The sequence below is a fragment of the Ricinus communis genome, chromosome 4, assembly GCF_019578655.1.
Source record: "Ricinus communis isolate WT05 ecotype wild-type chromosome 4, ASM1957865v1, whole genome shotgun sequence".
In the NCBI taxonomy this organism is placed as follows: Eukaryota; Viridiplantae; Streptophyta; class Magnoliopsida; order Malpighiales; family Euphorbiaceae; genus Ricinus; species Ricinus communis.
The window spans coordinates 28181331-28200622 of NC_063259.1; the positions used below are offsets into that span (position 1 = coordinate 28181331).

The 19292-nt window shown below is 35.4% G+C and overlaps 3 protein-coding genes across 4 annotated transcripts; 1 reads left to right on the top strand and 2 right to left on the bottom strand.

Moving 5' to 3' along the window:
• Positions 1–1305: 1305 nt before the first annotated feature.
• Positions 1306–3284, bottom strand: LOC8269174 (bidirectional sugar transporter N3). 2 transcript variants are annotated; one of them, XM_015723235.2, is made up of 7 exons: positions 3229–3284; positions 2831–2901; positions 2662–2698; positions 2329–2539; positions 2072–2233; positions 1857–1976; positions 1306–1731 (listed from the first exon to the last, which is right to left on the bottom strand). In XM_015723235.2, exons 2-7 carry the CDS (start codon positions 2877–2879, stop codon positions 1453–1455), a joined length of 858 nt encoding a protein of 285 aa, XP_015578721.1. In that variant the 5' UTR covers positions 2880–2901; positions 3229–3284; the 3' UTR covers positions 1306–1452. The 2 variants fall into 2 exon arrangements, with proteins under 2 accessions (XP_015578721.1, XP_048228610.1); XM_048372653.1 differs by lacking the exon at positions 3229–3284 and having other exon boundaries at positions 2072–2218; positions 2831–3212.
• A 9205-nt stretch (positions 3285–12489) lies between these two features.
• On the top strand, positions 12490–17374 carry LOC8269173 (probable protein S-acyltransferase 7). Its single transcript, XM_002511078.4, has 5 exons — positions 12490–13251; positions 14358–14540; positions 15367–15663; positions 16057–16290; positions 16509–17374. The coding sequence occupies exons 1-5, from the start codon at positions 13129–13131 to the stop codon at positions 17040–17042; spliced, it is 1371 nt and encodes a 456-aa protein (XP_002511124.1). The 5' UTR covers positions 12490–13128; the 3' UTR covers positions 17043–17374.
• A 272-nt stretch (positions 17375–17646) lies between these two features.
• LOC8269172 (mitochondrial import inner membrane translocase subunit TIM8) lies at positions 17647–18973 on the bottom strand. The gene is made up of 2 exons (XM_002511077.4): positions 18822–18973; positions 17647–18063 (listed from the first exon to the last, which is right to left on the bottom strand). The coding sequence occupies exons 1-2, from the start codon at positions 18867–18869 to the stop codon at positions 17875–17877; spliced, it is 237 nt and encodes a 78-aa protein (XP_002511123.2). The 5' UTR covers positions 18870–18973; the 3' UTR covers positions 17647–17874.
• Between the last annotated feature and the right edge of the window lie 319 nt (positions 18974–19292).

Sequence of the window (19292 nt, forward strand, 5' to 3'; positions counted from 1 at the left end):
CATTCCATATCCCTGAAAGGAAAAGTAGGTAGCTAGCAATAAAATTGTAATTGTGATGTGTACTTTAATTTTTCTATAAATGAACTCCTATAATCTAACATTGGCAGTTTGGCACCATAGACATGCTAACAAACTGGAGATAAATAGGGAGGGGGGGTTAGGTTCCAATTTGCCCCCAAATTAATAAGCGGCTGTTGTTTTCTTTTGACACCAAATTACTAAACCCAGTTCCGATTTTCAATTTGGCATTGCTAATTTGCCAACTGTTAGAATTCCCAACTCTCTACCTTGGATGCTGATAATGATTCATTGAAGGGTATGATTGTTTGGTGTAAAAATAATGATCTTTACTTCGAATTTCCTTTCAACTTGTTTTTTTTTTTAAAAAAAAAAAACTAAATGTCTTTAAGAATAAGTAGCTAGCTTGTGGCTGCGGCTGAAATTCCCAAAGTTTGAACTATCTCAGAAAATTAGATTTCATGAAATTTTGAATTAGTTATTTAAAATTTCAATTCAAAAACTACCCCTCTCTTATCATTTAAAATTAGAATCATTTAAATGTCTATATGCAGTTTCCATTTTTTTCATTAAAGAAATTTTGAAGCACAAGAAAACACATATATTAGAACCTTATGAAAATGACTTGGATTTTGGTGTCAAGGATTAACATACGGTTGTCCAAAGTTAACAATTTATAAGCAATAGATTCCAATCAAAAGCAACGGCTGTTAGATATACCATGTAAAGATTATGTTAGATTTCAACTCAATATCAATTGATGTTGGATGAACTCAACAGATATATATAAGCCCCGACACTGTATTAAATTATAATCCAAATCAATATATGAAATGATTTTACTAACAGATATTTGATGATTGAAGAATTCTCATTTATAGTGTTTAATGATTATAATCTGTAAAGAAAGTTAACCAAGAAAGCATTTATTTTGGGGTTGGGCTTCTTCAAGTTTTATGGATAATGAAGCCAATTAAGTTTACCAAACACAATTAATGTGCACCCAGATTTCTTTTGGCTTGTAATTAAGATTAAGAAGTAACTGAGATAAAATGTAGAGACAATGTGTAAGCTGTGCCATTATCTAGTTCCCCATAGAAAAGTAAAAGAATTTAAAAGTCTTCCGCCCTACTTTCATAGATAATCTTTAATTTAAACATAAATTAAAAAATCTAAATTGATTATTTTCAGTAATTGTAATATTTTATTAATTTCTTAATTCATCAAATATATTAATTAATTATTAGACAGTGTCTAAGCTATGCCGTTATCATTCCATTCACAATAGAAAAGAAAGGGCATGCCATTATCTAGGCTTCCATTCACAGTACAAAAGAAAGGACTATGAGGCTGGTATATAGCCATATGCAATTAATGTTTACAGACTGGATAGAAGTAGTAGATAAAATACAAATCAGACAAGTAAAAGAAAGTTTAAGCAGTAACTTCATCGACTGTGAACTGCTCTTGATTGAGGGACTCAGTGCTGTCGGCATTGGGTTTTCTTTGTTCGTTTGGATTATCCTCTTTATTCACTTGATAATTGTCGTCAGGAATAGGCAGCGAGACTACTGCTGCATGCACCTCAAATGTCTTGATTGGGCTATCCATATCAATCTTTTCCGGCAGCTCTATAACTTTCTTGCCGTCCCTGTAAATTACATAGAGTACCATTTGTATTGCCCCGAAGACGAGTCCGAAAATGTTCGGAAGCTGTGAGTTTGTCAATGAAAACACCGCAAGATTAATGCATTTCGCTGCCAAAAGGTCGAGAGACCCGTCGTTTTGTTATCTCAGCTTTTGCGTACTAAGTGTCAAAAAAGTTATGTCAAACTCACCGCAATGTACAAGTCCTTTAATAGGACTCCGTAGAGCAGCCACATAATAGCACTCAAAGTGAGGAAAAGTGATAAGGTGAATGGCATGAACTCCACACTTTTGGTGCGTACGACCAGCCTCTGCATTAAAAGAAATTAACTAATCACTCCAAGAAGGCTACAAGAAAACTCAAAAGAGTAAAGAAATTATTAAAAGACTCCCATCTTTGACTTACTATTACGCTTAAAGGTGCAGCAAACAGAACAGCTGAAACTGCAACGCAAAACCATCCCACAATGTGCAGCCGGCTAGATCCTTTAGCAAAGAAACGTGTGAGAGCAACGATCGCCAAGAATCCCGCAAAGTTCATTAGAAATAATAGCTGCAAAGTCAGGATCTGCAATTTTTCACACCTCAAAATTATTTATGATAATCCCATTATTAAGTTGTACATATTAATTAGGAACTTAATTAAGTATGTAGCTAGTGTACCTTAGCTTTCTTCTCTGCATAGAAAATGAACAGAACAATGTAGATGGTTTGTACAAGACAACCGAAAGAGTTGATGCTGAGAAGAAGATAATCGCCGGATTTCAGCATGGCATAGTAAATCCAAAGCATGCAACTGAATAGTGCGACCACATATGGAATTGATTGGAACCCTTCTGTTGATTTCTTTTTGTAAACACGAATAAATGTAAACCTGCAATGAAGTTGATTATGTAGATTGTTATTGCTCATTCTATGATCACACATTTAAACTTCTCTTCTTTTATTCTTTTTCCTGGTTCAGTGAGAGACGAATGATGCTAAAATCATACTCACATAGGTGAAAGAAACATCAAGATGGAGATGATGTTGCCTATAAATATCAATTAAAAGACGAAAACACTGACGTTAGAGTTTATTATAGAAAGAAAATGCAATAACGAACTATCAAGAAAGTAGTCTATCAAATATGCCAATGATCACATGATTCATATACAAAATATACCAAGAACGCCGAAGGTAAATATCAACGGATGGTGTTCAGCCATGGTCATCTCTTCAACTTTAGGTCTTCCTCTTAGACAATCAAATAGAAGGGAAATAAAAAATGGAGCAAGTTAGTCAGGTAAAAGGTAATCCAAGCCTTCTCCTATATCCAAACTATATATGTCTGAAACTCAAATAGTGTGACATATATTGATTTATACTCATGGAGAGGAGATATGTGTGTATATATATATAACCTTATAGAGATATGATTGATTAACACATCATGGGTGCAACAAGGTAGAGAAGGATTTAGTAAACCAAATTGAAGGTATACATCATGTAATTCTATTGAAGTCTACATCAATATTCATCATTCTTTGAGGGTTGATTCTTTTGAAAGTTTATGATACCCACCATGTGACGATGTGCACATGTGAAAGAGCCATTAATAATGCTATCTAATTTCTTCTTTCGTTTGGTTGATTTCTTTTGGACTCTTCAGGAGTCAGCACCCGTGTAGCTCAAACTGGTAGCCGGATTACAGGTTAAAGTAAGACACAAGTGATACCAAATTACATTTAAATTTGAACCATAGCGAACCATATATCGTATACAAACATGTCTATAATATGATTAAGTCTAAATATTAATAATAATCAAGTCCATTCCATTCTAATGCATTTCTTAGTCATTTTTATTTTTTTTCAATATAAGATATAATGAGCTTCTATCATCTAATGACAGAAGATGCCTTAAGGACAGTTTCATAAATACTAATCAAATCCAACAAATAAAGAGTGATACAATGATAATTTAACTCTAGATTTATATTTCAACTTAAGTCTTTAGCTCAAATTTATTAATATTAATAATAAAAATAAAAATAAAAGAAAAGCTGTAGATTTTTGGATTGTTGAACTATGATGAATAATTACAAAAGATTAGAATTTTGAGTTCATTTTACAAGTGAGATGAGTATATATACACAGATGCTTGGTACATGTTCTAACGGCTACTTTCTGAGAAGGGAAGGTAGAAGTGACCTTTCCTGCTTTGCAGGAAAAGTTGCTCCCTTTTACCTTTGGTCAGGGATGAGAAGCCTGCACAAGCAATCCAGCTTGTGCAGTCTCTGAGACCATGTCCCCTGACCCTATTCTATTTTCTTCAACACTTCCTCTCAAGCTGGGTTCATATAGGTTTATTGAACCCATCTTGCTGAGAATCGACCGATGATTCTGTTTGACAAGAGCTTTTATAAATATGTCTGCTAATTGATCTTGGCTCTTGATGTAAGGCGTTTCAATTTTCCCCTTTTGAACCTTTTCTCTGATGAAATGGCAATCGACTTCAATGTGCTTCGTCCTTTCGTGAAACACTAGGTTCGATGCTATGTGCAGGGCAGCTTGATTGTCACAAAACATTTTCATAGGCTCCTTGGTTTCAACTTTTATGTCCTTGAGAACTTGCTTGATCCAAATAAGTTCGCTGGCCGTGGATGCCATTGCACGGTATTCGGCTTCGGCACTTGATCTAGCAACTACGCTCTGTTTTTTGCTTTTTCATATTACCAAGTTTCCTCCTACAAATACACAGAATCCAGTGGTTAACTTTCTATCACAGCTTCCAACCCAATCCGCATCCGAGAAACCGACTGTATTAGTAGAGTTATTTCTCTTCATCCAGATTCCTTGACCGGGTGTTCCTTTAAGGTATCTGAGGATCCAATCAATGGCTTCTAGATGACTGATGCGAGGGGCATGTATAAACTGACTTATCATACTAACTGCAAAAGAAATGTCAGGTCTAGTGACAATTAAATAAATCAATTTTTCTATTAAACGCTGATAGTGTCCCACGTTGATCGGAGGTTCTCCGTCTTCTAAATTGAGTTTAATTTTGGTTTCCATTGGGGTGATGGCAGGTTTAGCTCCTATTTTTCCAGTTTCCTTTAATAGATCAAGGGTATATTTCCTTTGGGATAGGAATAAACATTTACTGGATTTTGCTATTTCTATACCTAGAAAGTATGATAGCTGGCCTAGGTCTTTAATGTCAAATTCCTTTTTTAGACTTTGTTTGACATTCTCTATCTCTTGATTATCATTCTCGGTTATTATGATGTCATCAACATATACCAAAAGGATAATGGCGTGGGTGTGAGTGTGTCTAACAAACATGGATGAATCAGAATCACACTTATTAAAATTAATGCTTAATAAAAAATAGCTGAGTTTAGCATACCATGCCCTTGGAGATTGTTTCAGGCCATAGATTGCTTTCTTGAGCTTATATACCAGGGAGAAGTCTGAGTTTGACTTATATCTAGGGGGAATAGACATGTAAACTTCTTCTGCTAAATTTTCTTGAAGAAAGGCGTTCTTGACATCCATTTGGAATAGGTTCCAGCCTTGATTGATTGCTATTGAGAGTAAGATCTTAACTATGTTCATTTTGGCTACTGGAGCAAAAGTCTCTTGATAATTAACTCCATAGGTTTGAGTGAAGCCTTGGGCTACAAGTCTGGCCTTGTATCTATAAATGGTTCTATCACCATTGTACTTGATCTTGTTTATCCACTTGCATCCTACTAGTTTTTTATTTGATGGAAGGGATACAATGCTCCATGTGTCATTCTTCTTCCATAGCCTTACACCACTTGGGGTCGACATTGGCTTTGTAGAAGCTTGTAGGTTCAGAGTGATTTGAGATCTGACATAGATAATTACGACATTGGTTAGATACAACATTATATGAAATAAAATTCTGAATAGGATACGTCACCGTATGAGACACATAGTCTCTAAATTTCATAGGTGGTCTGGTTTGTCGACTAGAGCGTTTCAAGGCAGTTGCTTCTTCTGTGACTTCGTGACATGGGGCTTCTTGTGAGAGGTTATCTCCCCCTGAAGGAATTAGCCTTGAGACGACAGGTGGCTGCTCCTGGAGGGGACATTAATCAAAGCTGCTAAGAGAAATATCAGAGTTAAGCGAAAAAAGAGAATTAAAGTCAACACTAGTGGGGTTGATGTAGTAAGACTCAGTCTCGAGGAAGGTGACATCCCGAGAGACATAGGTTTTGTAAGTCAACGGATCATAACACTTGTATTCTTTTTGGGTGGAGGAATATCAGAGGAAAAGTGTTTTAACCGAGCTCTTGTCAAGTTTGTGTTGGCGAGTGACGTGGACATAGCACACGCACCCAAAGACCCGTAGGTTACCTAAGTCAATCTTCCGACCTTTGAGGACTTCCAAGGGGCTCATATGATTTAAGGTGACAGAGGGCAGTCTATTAATAAGGTAGGTAGTAGTTAAGAGGGCATCCGACCAAAAAATAGAGGGAACATTATGTTGAAACAAGAGAGTACGGGTGACATTGAGGAGATGGCGATTCTTTCGCTCAGAAATGCCGTTTTGCTCGGGAGTATTAACACAGGAGGTTTGATGAGTAATGCCATGTTGTTTAAAAAAGGTGGAGAAATTTTGATTTATGTACTCTGTACCATTATCGGAGTGAAAAAATTTTAAGTGTGCATTATACTGGTTTTTGATAAAATAGTAAAACTCTTGGAATCGCGAAAAACTTCATTTTTGCCTTTTAATAAATAGAGCCAGGTAGTACGAGAATAATCATCAATAAAGGTAACAAAATATCAAAAATGATTATATGAGGTAACGGGGGTAGGTCCCCAAACATCGGAATGTATTAATTCAAAAGCTTTTTCAGACATGCTTGAAGACAAGGAAAAGGGTAGCCGAGTGTGCTTAGAAAATTTGCATACATCATAATGGTTAGAATCCAAGTTGAAATAAAATAATTTATTGAGAACATGATCGGAGGGATGCCCAAGTCTCCGATGCATGAGCATGTCTTGGGAGGTTTTGATGAAGGCTAAACATTTCTGGGGAGGATCAGAAAAATAGTATAGGCCATTTTCTAGGTATCCTTCACCAATCGTCTTCCCGAAAATTCGATCATGAAAAATGACTGAAGATGGTGAGAAAATAACATTACAATTTAAGTCGTGAGTGATCTTACCAACGGATAACAAATTAGATTTAAAATCAGGCAAAAGTAAAATATTCAAAAGAGAGGAATTAAATAAGTTGGAGGTGCCATATCCCTGAATTTTCACTTGATTTCCATTGGCCACTGTCACATGCTGGGAATCTCTGCTCTGGCAATTTTTTTGTAATTTTGCAGGATCCCAAGTCATGTTATTAGTAGCACCTGAGTCAATAATCCAGGCATTTTGATTAGATCTAGTATTATTTTAAGTGACTGAAAATAAAATTGAACCGAACCTAACCCATCGGGTTGAGGGAGTCCGAACCCGTGGGGTTGCTGGGCCAAGGCTTGGAGTTGGGACACAATGTCCTGTATTTGGGCCTGGCGGGCCTGCTGAGTCGGATGGGCTTGGGAGGCAGGCTGTATTGAAGAAGGCAGATGGGCCTGAAGCAAACCAGGGCCCAGCCCAGTTGTAGATACATGGGCCAAACCTGGGCCAAGCCCAGATGAAGATGAATGGGCCTGATCCAAGGGTTGGTAAGGCCGGGTCGAGTGGTCGGATCGGTGGAGCCCTGTGTAGCCGGGTCGGGTTTCAGATCGATGGAGTCCTATGTAGCCGGGTCGGGTTTTCGGCATATGATGCCCCAGCACCCAGAAACGCGCCCCTTCTCCTAGGGTTTTCATCCCTCATTTCTCCGAACCTTCTTCCTCCTTTCTTCCAGGCTCCCGGACCTTCCCACCCCCGTGCTGGTCGCAGCTGAGAGTGGAGGTGCCAGCAGCCGTCACGATGGTGCTGACTCCTCCCCTCTGTCGATCTTGGTCGCTACGGGTGGAGTAGGCCTGGTTGTCGGTAGTTTCTGGAACATTGTTGATTGAGTTCCTTCTAGTTTCTTCACGCTAAATCGTAGCTATTACGACTTCGATTGAGGGCAGTTGAGGGGCAAGCAGGATCTGCAATCGCAAGCCCTCGTAGCTTGAATCCATACCCCTCAGGTAAGTGTAAATTAAATCCTGCTCCGCTTTTCTCAGTAATTCTTTCGGATCATTTGATGGTGGGAGGTAGCTTTGTAACTCCTCCCACCTGGTTAGTATTTCTGTCGAGTATTCTGTGGAACTTTTGGTCCCATGAGCGATCTGGGACAATTCCTGCTTTAGCTTGAAAATGTGTGCGAAATTATTTTGATGGCCGTAGAGAGTCTTTATTTTTTCCCATATTGCTTTTGATGTCTCCATAAGGATACACAGCCGAGCAATTTTACTTTCCATTGCGTTGGTGAACATGGACATGACCAAATGGTCAGATGATTGCCACTCCTCTATTTTTTCTAATTCTTCTTCTGTTGGTGCTTTTGGGATTACTGATTTTGGTTTTTGTTTGCTGCCTGTGATGTATCCAATTTTTTTTCTGGCACTGAGGGCAATGAAAATTGATTTTGACCACTCAAAATAGTTGTGACTGCCTTGCAGCACAATGTTGGTGATTTTGGTGGTTTCGTTGTGAGCCATTGTTTTTGAATGCTGGAATGTGAAATTTGTGGCTTGGTAGGTGATGACTGGCTATACCAGCTCTGATACCATGTAGATTTTTGGATTGTTGAACTATAATGAATAATTACAAAAGATTAGAATTATGAGTTCATTTTACAAGTGAGATGAGTATATATACACAGATGCTTGGTACATGTTCTAACGGCTACTTTCTGAGAAGGGAAGATAGAAGTGATATTTCCTGCTTTGCAGGAAAGGTTGCTCCCTTTCACCTTTAGTCAGGGATGAGAAGTCTGCACAAGCAATCCAGCTCGTGCAGTCTCTGAGACCATGTCCCCTGACTCTATTCTATTTTCTTCAACAAAAGCAGTATCTAACTGGAATAAATTCGGACTATACAGTATTAAATTTATTTATATAAAAGAATTTCTTATTACGATAAATTTATATATATATATATATATATGAAAAAAATTTAGGTAGATTTCATTTATCACGTTATTTATAAATTAAATTGATAAGTATATGAATATATGATATTTTTTTAACGATTTGTTATTTTTTACGAGATAAAAGTATTTGAGCTTTTGAAAGACAATGTTAATGGTGCAGCGAACTAAAAATATTAAACGAGCATAATTTGATTGCGTTGCAAAAAGGGCAAAATTTTTGCTTGAATGTTTTAGTGCGTATTTCACGTGATACTCCAATTAAGGTTTCGCAAGTATAAGCACACACAGTATCAGTCAGCTATCATTAATAAGTTATATAAAAACACTTTACATTATGAGAAAGACATTAATAATTAAGCTACTAGCTTAAATGTAGCAACTACATGCTGTATTAGTAACTATTACTGTACTGTTGACTTGATGAAGAAATTACCATTCTATTTTTCTGATTTTTTTTTTTTTTAAATTCTTTTTCTATGGGATGATGATATCATGATGATGATTGATGAGATATGGTATTATCTGATTTTTCCGATCTAATTTGCTCCGAATTTGATCTCCCACACTGCCTCTTTATTCTTAATCATTCTTCCCCATATTAGTTATAAATTTCAGTTTATGCAGTTACCAGAAAATCTATATTCACGAGTACATAAGATGGTTCACCAACCGGCTACGTACACTGCTGGATTATGTTGTTGCAATGCACCCTGTGGTTAATGGATATAATTCGTGGGACTCTCATGAACTTGTTCTGTTCTATAAATATTTGTTGTATAAGCGTTTTGTTCTGCACTAATTTTGAAGTTTTTTAATCTTTTCATATAATATTACGTTGTTTAGTTTTCTTTTTTCTTTTTCTTTTTTAGTGAAATTGAATAAGTCTATTAGTTTGAACGGAATATCATATTTTCCATTAGAACTTATAGTTTTCTTTCTTCAGATGCTAGTAGACAAAAAGTGCAGATGCATAGTGAGATATCAGTCGAATTTTTTGGTACAATTTAGAAGCCAGAGATTTCAAGGAATGGTTAATTATGGCAGTTATGGTGTTTTGATAAATATGTACCAACCAATTTTTCTAATCCGTTCTATTTCTCAAATTTCAACATATAAGCTTACAAGTGTCTGATGTTACTGATATATACCCGTGAAACAATGTGTATATAATTGATAATATTGTATATATTTTTTAAAGTTATTTTGTTGAGGAAAATCAAATCTGAGTTTCAGTTGTTTCAAAACCACGAATTAGAAAAAATACTAAATACCCAGCTCTTGCTACTAGTAGCATATAATATTATTATAAAACCGCCCTTTAATTTTAAAATATTAAAAGAGAGTTTAATATGTTACATACCATAGATAAGAATTTGAACAAATATTAATGGGTTGGACGGCATTACTCGTAAAATTAATACAAATACTACATGTATGTATATTAGCTTGTAAATATTTGTACAAAGTTAAAAAAATTCATTAGTCCACGAATTACAACATGTTGTTGTTTAATGCTCATGTCTGAGAATACAAAAAATGCAGGATTAAATAGAAAGTCTCAAATTCAATTCCTACATTGTGTGTTAGTTACTTAATTATTTGTTTAATATAATTATCTTGTTTTATAGATATAGTTTGGTATTTAAATCAATGATTAAACTATTAAATTAAGAGTTTTCTATTGAAAATCACAGGTGTAAATACACTGAAATTGAAAAAGGAAAATGATATTATACCTAATGTTATTAATGAGATGTAGCCATTAGCTGCATATAATTAGTTAATAAATGAAGTATGACTTTCTTATCTAAGTTATCCTGATTAAAATACAAGATACTATATTAGAAGGACAAGCAATATACATTTTTGATGTAACTCACTGATCACCTACTCTTAATTAGTTTTGTCATAATACAAACTCTGAAGCCGATAAGTGATATTCATAAAGGGGCACAGATTGCACTATTTCACCAAACACATCTGTAAAATTTTTTTAAAAAAAAAAAAAAAAAAAAAAAAAAAAAAAAAGAGTAGTGTTAACAGGGAAGAATGGGTCTGCACTCTACAGGCCTGCACCTTTCTAAAATATGGCATTTATATTTGGAGAACAAGCCATTACCAAAAGAATGCAATGTCATAATGCCTGATCCTATGCTACCTCTCATGAAAAGAAATCACAAAATGTATGTGTTTGTGTATATATATATGTATATGTAAAGGATTTCTAGAAAAATCATAAAATTTCTCTTGCTGTATAAACATAAGTTCACAATTTCAAGTAATTTTGTAGGGCTTTTTTTATGGTCAAATGGGCCCAAAGTAATTCTTCTTTTTTTTCTTTCTATTTGAATGGCCCAGTCTTTTTGTTTTTGTTCATATTGCGAGGCACTTCGAAGCCCAAACATTTCCCAGAAACGAAGCCCAGCCGTTAATAGTCAAAGGAAATTCGTTTTAAAACACTTGCGTGGAAAATATTTTAGATGATAGATTAATAAATATTAAAAGCTGAGGCAATAAAAAACTTAATGCCGTTTTATTTGCTTAACTGGGAAGGGCTTCAGTATCTAACTATACATATGGAAGATCTACGTCAAACAGCATTAACCGTGTCTGCTATTAAATATATATAAATATATCAGGGCCTCCGAGGATAAAAATAAATGATGATAAATGGTCCTCTTAAGATGCTAAAATGGTCGGTTCTGAATTTCCATTTATTGATAGTTGGAGCACATGTTTCAGAATGTGATATCGATGGCTGTATTTGCAGCAAACCAGATACCCAGCTCCACTTTCAACTGACAAAGGGATTCGAACTGGATTACTCAATTTTGCTATTATATATTTTGATAATAATAATTATAATATTGTATATATAAATGAAATCAATCAATTTCTCCCCCACGTTATAAGCACCGGATCATTCAAAATTAAATCTGTAAAAAGTAGTTAAGAAAATTTTAAATTTTTTTATGTCAAGAGTAATTTAATTTAGAAAGCAATTCGACGAGTTAGAAAATTCAAGGCTTCAAGCATACTTGTCAACTTTTTTTTTTTTTTTTTTTTCTTTTCTCTAAAACCTTAAGGTTTTCATAGTTATTGTATTAAAAAAAAAAAATTATTTGCCAATTCGGTCTGGTTTCATCTCTTGTTTGATTGGGTTCTGCAGAATCTAAATGGTAACTCGGGGCATTGGATTGGAGAGCTGGTTTTGCTCATAAAATTGGAGCTTGTTCAGCCTTAGAAGATGAGCTTGGAATGTGGGTTTTACAAGAGTCATCTTTCAAAATGGATTTCAGCTGCTGCTGTGCATCTCTGCAGTCTCTTGTTTGTTAAGATGAATAATAAGACAGGAGAAAAAAAGGATTTGGAAAGTAAAAATTGAAAGTTTTTCTTTTCTTTTGAAAAAGTATGGAGAGAGAAAAAGAATAATCATCATTTTCTTCTTTTATGTTCTCTTGATTTTAGAATGAAAAAAAATATATATATATTCGTTTACAATCTATAAAATAAATGACTTAATTTCCTCTTTCTAAATAAGTGAAAGAAATCTAAAAAAGAAAAAACAAATTTATTTTTCATTCTTACATCTTCTCAAATGGATAAGCTTTTGAAAATCCTATACAATTGGAAGGGAAACAGAAACGTCCAATGAGAAGAAGCCAAGTCAAGGGATGGGAGCAATAATGAAGAGTTAAGAATTGTCAAATGGGAATCCCAAAGTTTGCAGTTATACAAGGAATCAGTCATAATCCCGTCTTTGTCCGAATCAAGAATATACGTAGCCCTCCTCCTCTCAACTCTACTCACTCTTCATCTCACTATCATGGCAGTGAAATATATCAATACTTTATAACACTACCACCACTACTATATTATTATTTCCCTCTTTTAGTTGACCAGCTCGACGGCGACCGTTTTCACCAGTCATCACGCCGCTGGCGGTGGCGGTTGGCCAGAATCTTCCACCTCATTCTTTATAGCGTAATTATTATTATCATGCGGTGAAACTGACCCCACCAAACCCATTTGATGTTCATTAATTTCTATTTACTTTGCTGAATGTAAAATGGAAAAAGGAGAAACCCAAAAAAACAAGTCAAAAGAGACTTGTTCCTTTCATATTAAAAGAGCCGCCTTTCTTTGCCTTTTCATTTTAGAATTTTTTTTTTGGCTAGGCATTTGTGATTGTAATTTGTAGTGGTGGAATTGAATTGACTTTTCTGCCTCTCTCCTCTGTCTATCTCTCTTTCGCCGTGATTATTTGCTTTGCTTTGCTTTTTGCATTTTAGAGAAACAAAAAAGGAGATACTATTTTTTAAAAAAACTTAGACAGACAAAGGAGAAGGAGAAAGGAGAAAGAAGGGGATGAGAGAGAGTTATGGGGTCCCACAGCTTCCGCACAGGACTTCGGATCCGGTCATCGGAGATGCTGTCTCCGATGATGGGATAGATCGGCTTAGGACTTATCAAGTCTGGAAAGGAAGCAATGTAAGCTTATGAATATTCCTCTCTTGGTTTAGTTATTTAATTGTTGAGGTAAACTTAGTGGCTTTCTTTTTTTGTTTTCCATTCTTTTGTTGTTGATAGAAATTCGTTATAAAGTTATTTACTGAACTTTCTGAGATTGGGGATAGGGTTTTCTAAGCTTGGAATCCTGTGGGTTTATTAATTTTATGCAATAGAATTGCTAAAGATGGGATTTCTCTTTGGTAGGGAAGTGGAAAATCTTAATCTTTTGGCTCTTTAAAATGAATGGCTTTGGAACTATTTAGTTAGTGAGCAATTATCTTGTAGTTCGAGTGTTGATGTTGAATTGGGTTGCGATCTGTATATCAAATGAGTGACCCACTTCAGCTCTTGCTTGATTGTGTCTTGAGAGTTTCGACTGGGGGCCGTGTTTATGTTTCAGTATCATACGGATGTGATCCAATTTTCTAGGTCTTAACTGTAGTAACTTTTTCTGTCTATTTATTTAGTTGTTTTCATTTTTTTATTTTCTTGATCAACTTTACTTTTCCATGGTGGTGTTTCACTTATTTTATTCATTGGCTACATGAACATCAATCTTATTGTCTTTTGCTTGGAATTCTGAAATCGATGTTGTTAAGTGGTGACTACAAATGTGCTTTCCATGAGCTTTCACTTTCTCAATTTAATTTTATTACAGATACTGTAGAAGTGAATAATAATAATCCAGCTGTATACCTTGATAGAACTTCAAAGGAGAATTTGTTGTCGATACTAGACATATTTTGAGTAGGTCATATTATCCTTTGATCAAGTAAAAGGGCCTTTGAGTATGATAGAATCTTTACTGTTTAAAGGCATAGTTCATCAGACATTAACGTAATTCGCTGGTTTCTGTAACATAGAAGATAATGCAATAATCTGGATGGATTAAATTAAGAAGAAATCACCTTCCAGTGGTATAATCTGGTACTATGCTTTATTTGTTAGTGGTTGATGGCGTTCAATCAACTGTGTAAAATGCCTTATCTGCACTTTTCTCAGGCATCCATCTTAAGATAAACATGCCTTGTTAAGTGGCTATGCAGATAATTTTTTGATTTGTGCTTTGGCTATTCTGTTTGCAGATATTTTTCCTTAAAGGGAGGCTTATATTTGGACCTGATGCAAGATCCCTTCTGCTAACCATATTTCTTATTGTTGCCCCAGTTATTGTTTTCTGTGTCTTTGTTGCCAGAAAGCTGATAGATGATTTTCCTCATCACTCAGGAATATCAATACCAGTCATTGTTGTCGTCCTCACAATAATAGTAAGTTCCTTTTCTAAAAACTATCTTTTACATCTTATACTCTACTTGCACAGCCTTCATTTTCTGTGATAATTTTTCATACTGCAATTACCTCCAAAAGAAGGAAAAATTTAGCATTAGCTTTGCCGAAATGGTTTTCATATCCAAACTTTTCCATTAGATATATGGTGATTATTACCCATTATTGATGCGGAACCTTCATTTTCTATTTGAACTCTTCCAAGACAAATTAGCTTACTACCTAAATGGTGGCTTTAATTTGTTGTTTCTGTTATTGCGAATTATATTTTCCATTGCCATGTAACACGGCTTTAAAAGAAATGAATTTTAGCAAGTATCTAAGTGAAATTAAGTTATATAATGTATTTGAGATAATAGGAGTCTGAGCCTGACATGATCTGAAGACTTTGCGACCACACTACTTATTATCAAAAGATCATTGGTGCGTGTTTAAAGGTTAACTGGTGCCTTCCTTTCCAGTGTTCTAACTCTATGAATGATATTTGGAGTGTTCACTGCATGCCACGCTTTTAGATTCTGGTTCCCTTTTCTTTTTCCCTGGTAAGGGGGAAAAGTGGGTGGGTAGAGAGGGTTATGCAACTCCTATGCTGGTTGAGATTTTCTTTCATCTTGAACCTGAAGATAGGATACTTATCTTTGTTATCAAACCAGGGAAGAATATTATAAAATTGGAAAGATTAAAATTTGGTTATAAATGTCTGTTGGAAACAATGCTTAAGTTTGTATATATCAAATTGGCCTAGCAGAAAGAGCTTCCTTGGTTCCTGCTGCATTGCGAAACTAATGTATAAATTTTGTTGTCCAGGATTTAATCCTTCTTCTCCTAACCTCTGGAAGAGATCCCGGTATAATACCGCGTAATGCTCAGCCTCCAGAGCCAGAAGGTTATGAAGGACAGGCTGAAGTTACAAATGGCCAAACTCCACCGTTTCGTTTGCCACGCACAAAGGATGTAATGGTCAATGGAATAATTATGAAGACCAAGTACTGTGATACATGTATGCTTTATAGGCCTCCACGCTGTTCTCACTGTTCAATATGCAATAACTGTGTGGAAAGATTTGATCATCATTGCCCTTGGGTTGGTCAATGCATTGGATTGGTAATACTCATTTTCTAATATGTCATTGTTTGCTTTCTAAATCTGAAATCATTTTTAGAAGTCTAATTCAAGGAAACCTGTCTTTATTTGTCCTCTTTTGGAGGAGTGCTTCACTTGATTCAAATTATTTGCATATAGCAATCATATCCCACATCCATAATGGTGGAAATGAACGAGATAGTAGAGTGTCTAAGACAAGTTCAAAGAGGGGAATGCTTTTGAGAAATATATGCATGCTTTTTCTCCTTTTGTTTTTATATGCAAAAAGTTCTTTTGATAGATGTTAAAAGTAGCAAGGGGACATTCTTTTCTGTTATATTTACAAATTTGTTCCATTATGGTGATACCGCGATAGAATTCTGAATTTTAATAAGGCTCTGATTCTGAATGCAGCGGAATTATCGGTTCTTCTTCATGTTTGTCTTCTTCGCGACTATTCTTTGCTTATATGTACATGGATTTTGCTGGGTTTACATCAAGAGGATCATGAACAGTGAGGAGACGACAATTTGGAAAGCAATGGCTAAGACTCCTGCCTCCATCGTGCTAGTAATTTACACCTTTATTTCAGTTTGGTTTGTTGGTGGCCTTAGCATGTTTCATTTGTATCTCATCAGTAGAAACCAGGTAAGAAACAATTCTAGTCATGGTACATTGATGTTTATAATGATCTCCTAGTTGAGCATCCTTTCTGTTGGCTCTTGCTGAACTCTGCACTTCTACTATATATATTATTGTCCCCTTAACAACTAGGCTTTTTGTATAGAAAGTAGATTGATTCTGTAATTGTATTGATATCTTAATTTTCTCTAACTTTGACTTCATCTCCTTTTCTCTTTTGGCAGTCTACTTATGAAAATTTTAGATACCGTTATGACGGACTAGCAAACCCATTCAATAGAGGAATATTTGAGAATTTCATGGAGATTTTCTGCTCTAGAATTCCTCCATCTAAAAACAATTTCAGGGCACAAGTTCAGAAGGAGCCTGAAATCCCACATAGAATGGTGAGTGGTTTTGTCAGTACAAACATAGAAAAATCTGTAGGTGACATAGAGATGGGAAGAAAGCCTGTATGGGATGACGCAGCAAGAGAGGTAGATAGCTATGGCAGAGCAGTCCGTAACGATGACAGTTTGGATGAGGATGGAGCATTGACTGATATTTCTCCGGATTTAAGCAGGATCCTTCCCCCGCAGGGCCTGGAAGGGCGTAGTGTTTTACACTCCAGGCGCTCTAGTTTGGGAAGAAGAAGTGGAAGCTGGGAAATATCACCTGATGTTCTTGCTTTGGCAGCTGGAGTTGGAGAATCAAAGCGACTCGGTGGTGGCAACTTCACATCAGAAACTCAACAATCCCAAACAAATACCAAGATGTAAAGTAAAGAGGAAAAAACAATTACTAAAACCATGTCAAAAAAAAACAAAGATTAAAACGGAAAAAAAAAACAAAAAAGTAAAAAAAGGGAACCTGTTTGGATTTGCATTGATTGAACGGTAATGCTCCTGGGTAGTCAATCCCCTTGCATTATTATTCTGTGTCCCTTTGTATGTAAGATTCTGCTTTCTTGGGTGTGAGCTTTAGGCTGTTGTAAAATTCTTCCAAAATGGAAACTGTACCCTGGGAGCCTTTTCCCCTACCATTTCCGTGTGCCTGCTTGTGAGCTGAAGCTCAGTCTGCATTTTTTAGCCAATATTATTTTATTCCAGCATTTGAATAGTGGTATCAGGTTGCCGACTGAATCCAGATGAGTGATCAGAGAACAAGTTTTTTTGGGAAATACAGGGCTGTAAATTATTCTAGAGCATTACTGTGAGTGAGTTTTATCCAGTTTAACACGAGCTTTATTGGCTAAGAAATCTGCCTCCCTCATCAGTCCAACATCATCAACCAGTTCTCCTCACCGTTACAATATATGTAACAGGTTGCCTAGCATGTAAACAATGGTTATACCAGTATAGTTAAATGTATATGCTTTCTGAGTCAAAAAACACAGAATACTGCCATTTGTATTGATCATGTTTTAGATCATAAATAGAAAAAATATAATCCATTGTAACACAGAATGATGCTAATCATGCAGCATCAAAGGCATTTAATTTCAAAAAAATACTGAATATTTTGAACTGATACAATATCAACTGCTGAATGCTGATAGGGACCAATAAGAACATCTTGTAACTGATGTAGGAGTCTGCTGATTGTAAATTATCAATGCATGGATTGGAAACGTTTCATGATGATGAGGCTCATATCCATATATCGTTGAGCGCAATTAGTAAGGCAAGATGATTCGCTTGAGCTAAACTTGCTCCCAGGAGTGCTAGTGATGCACTTATCCCAACATGCACTTGTAAGCTTCGCAACCATCTCATTAACCATGGCCTTTTCTTTTTCTTGCTGCATAACCACATAGTCATTTAGAAATCAGAATCACATAACAGCAAAAACATTAAGACTTCTAGCATGCCCCAAAACGACAAAATTAATCCATGTATTGCATCTTTGAATTACATTTGAATTAAAGTGAATCTTCTTCCGATTAAAGATTGTTCTTATTAATTTCCCCAATCTAAGAAATACACCGACCTAAACTTCAAAATGCATTTCATTACAGGTAAAAACTACTTCAGTTCTTCCTAGACAACTAACCCTATAATATCCAGAAGAATGTTGGAGTATGGAATAAACCAAATCTCAACAACACAGTGGCACATCATAAAACTTCTCTAAAAGTTGTTCGAAAACTGTTTATATGGTAGATCATCAACACCAGAAGAATGATAAATCATACTCAGAGAGAAAAAGAATCCAACTTTACTCAATATATATCCATAAAAATTGTTTTAATTGTTAATATCACTCTAATTACCATACTAAGCAGCCTAATAAATTTGTGGGTATTGAGTTTCTGGGTCATCAAATCTTAAAACGGAATAGGGAACAGAAGCAAAGATTATAAGGTATACGTCATGCTAATCCAACATTAATAAAGATTATTTCAAAATGAAAAGCTAATTTCCATGTAACCACATAATTCTAAAAGCCACATAGACATACAAGAAATACACAAATTTCAAAAACTAAGATCGTATAATTGCAAATTTTAATAGTTAATCAAGAACAAAATGAGAGCTGAAAAATGAAAATTGGCTTACGTTGAGGAATCGCTGCATTTCAGCTGAATCAAGAGCAGAAGTATCCATCGTTTCGATTTTCTATTTTCCGTCTGTAAAACCCTTCCCTCGTCAAAAACCCTAACTAAAAACAGCTGCTTTTTGAAGGTCGAAATCAAAACGATGACCAAATATAGCGGAGTCGGCCCATTTTCGAGGCCCAATAAGGTTACCATAAAAAGTTCTTAGTCTTGGGCCAAAGTTTAATCACAAATATAATTTCTTTTAATGATTTGAAATTTTTATTTTGCAAAAAGTAAATTATATTTGAAATAAGAATTAAAGTTCAAATCCTGTCATCAATGTAAGCTTTTCCTTTTCATCTACTCACGCAGGCTCAGTATAACAGTAATATATATCTCAACCTGAGATAGCTTTGATCAAAACATATTTAAACAATTAAGGGAAAAAATACCCCACACTTTTTTTCTTAAACAATAAGTTGATTAAAAT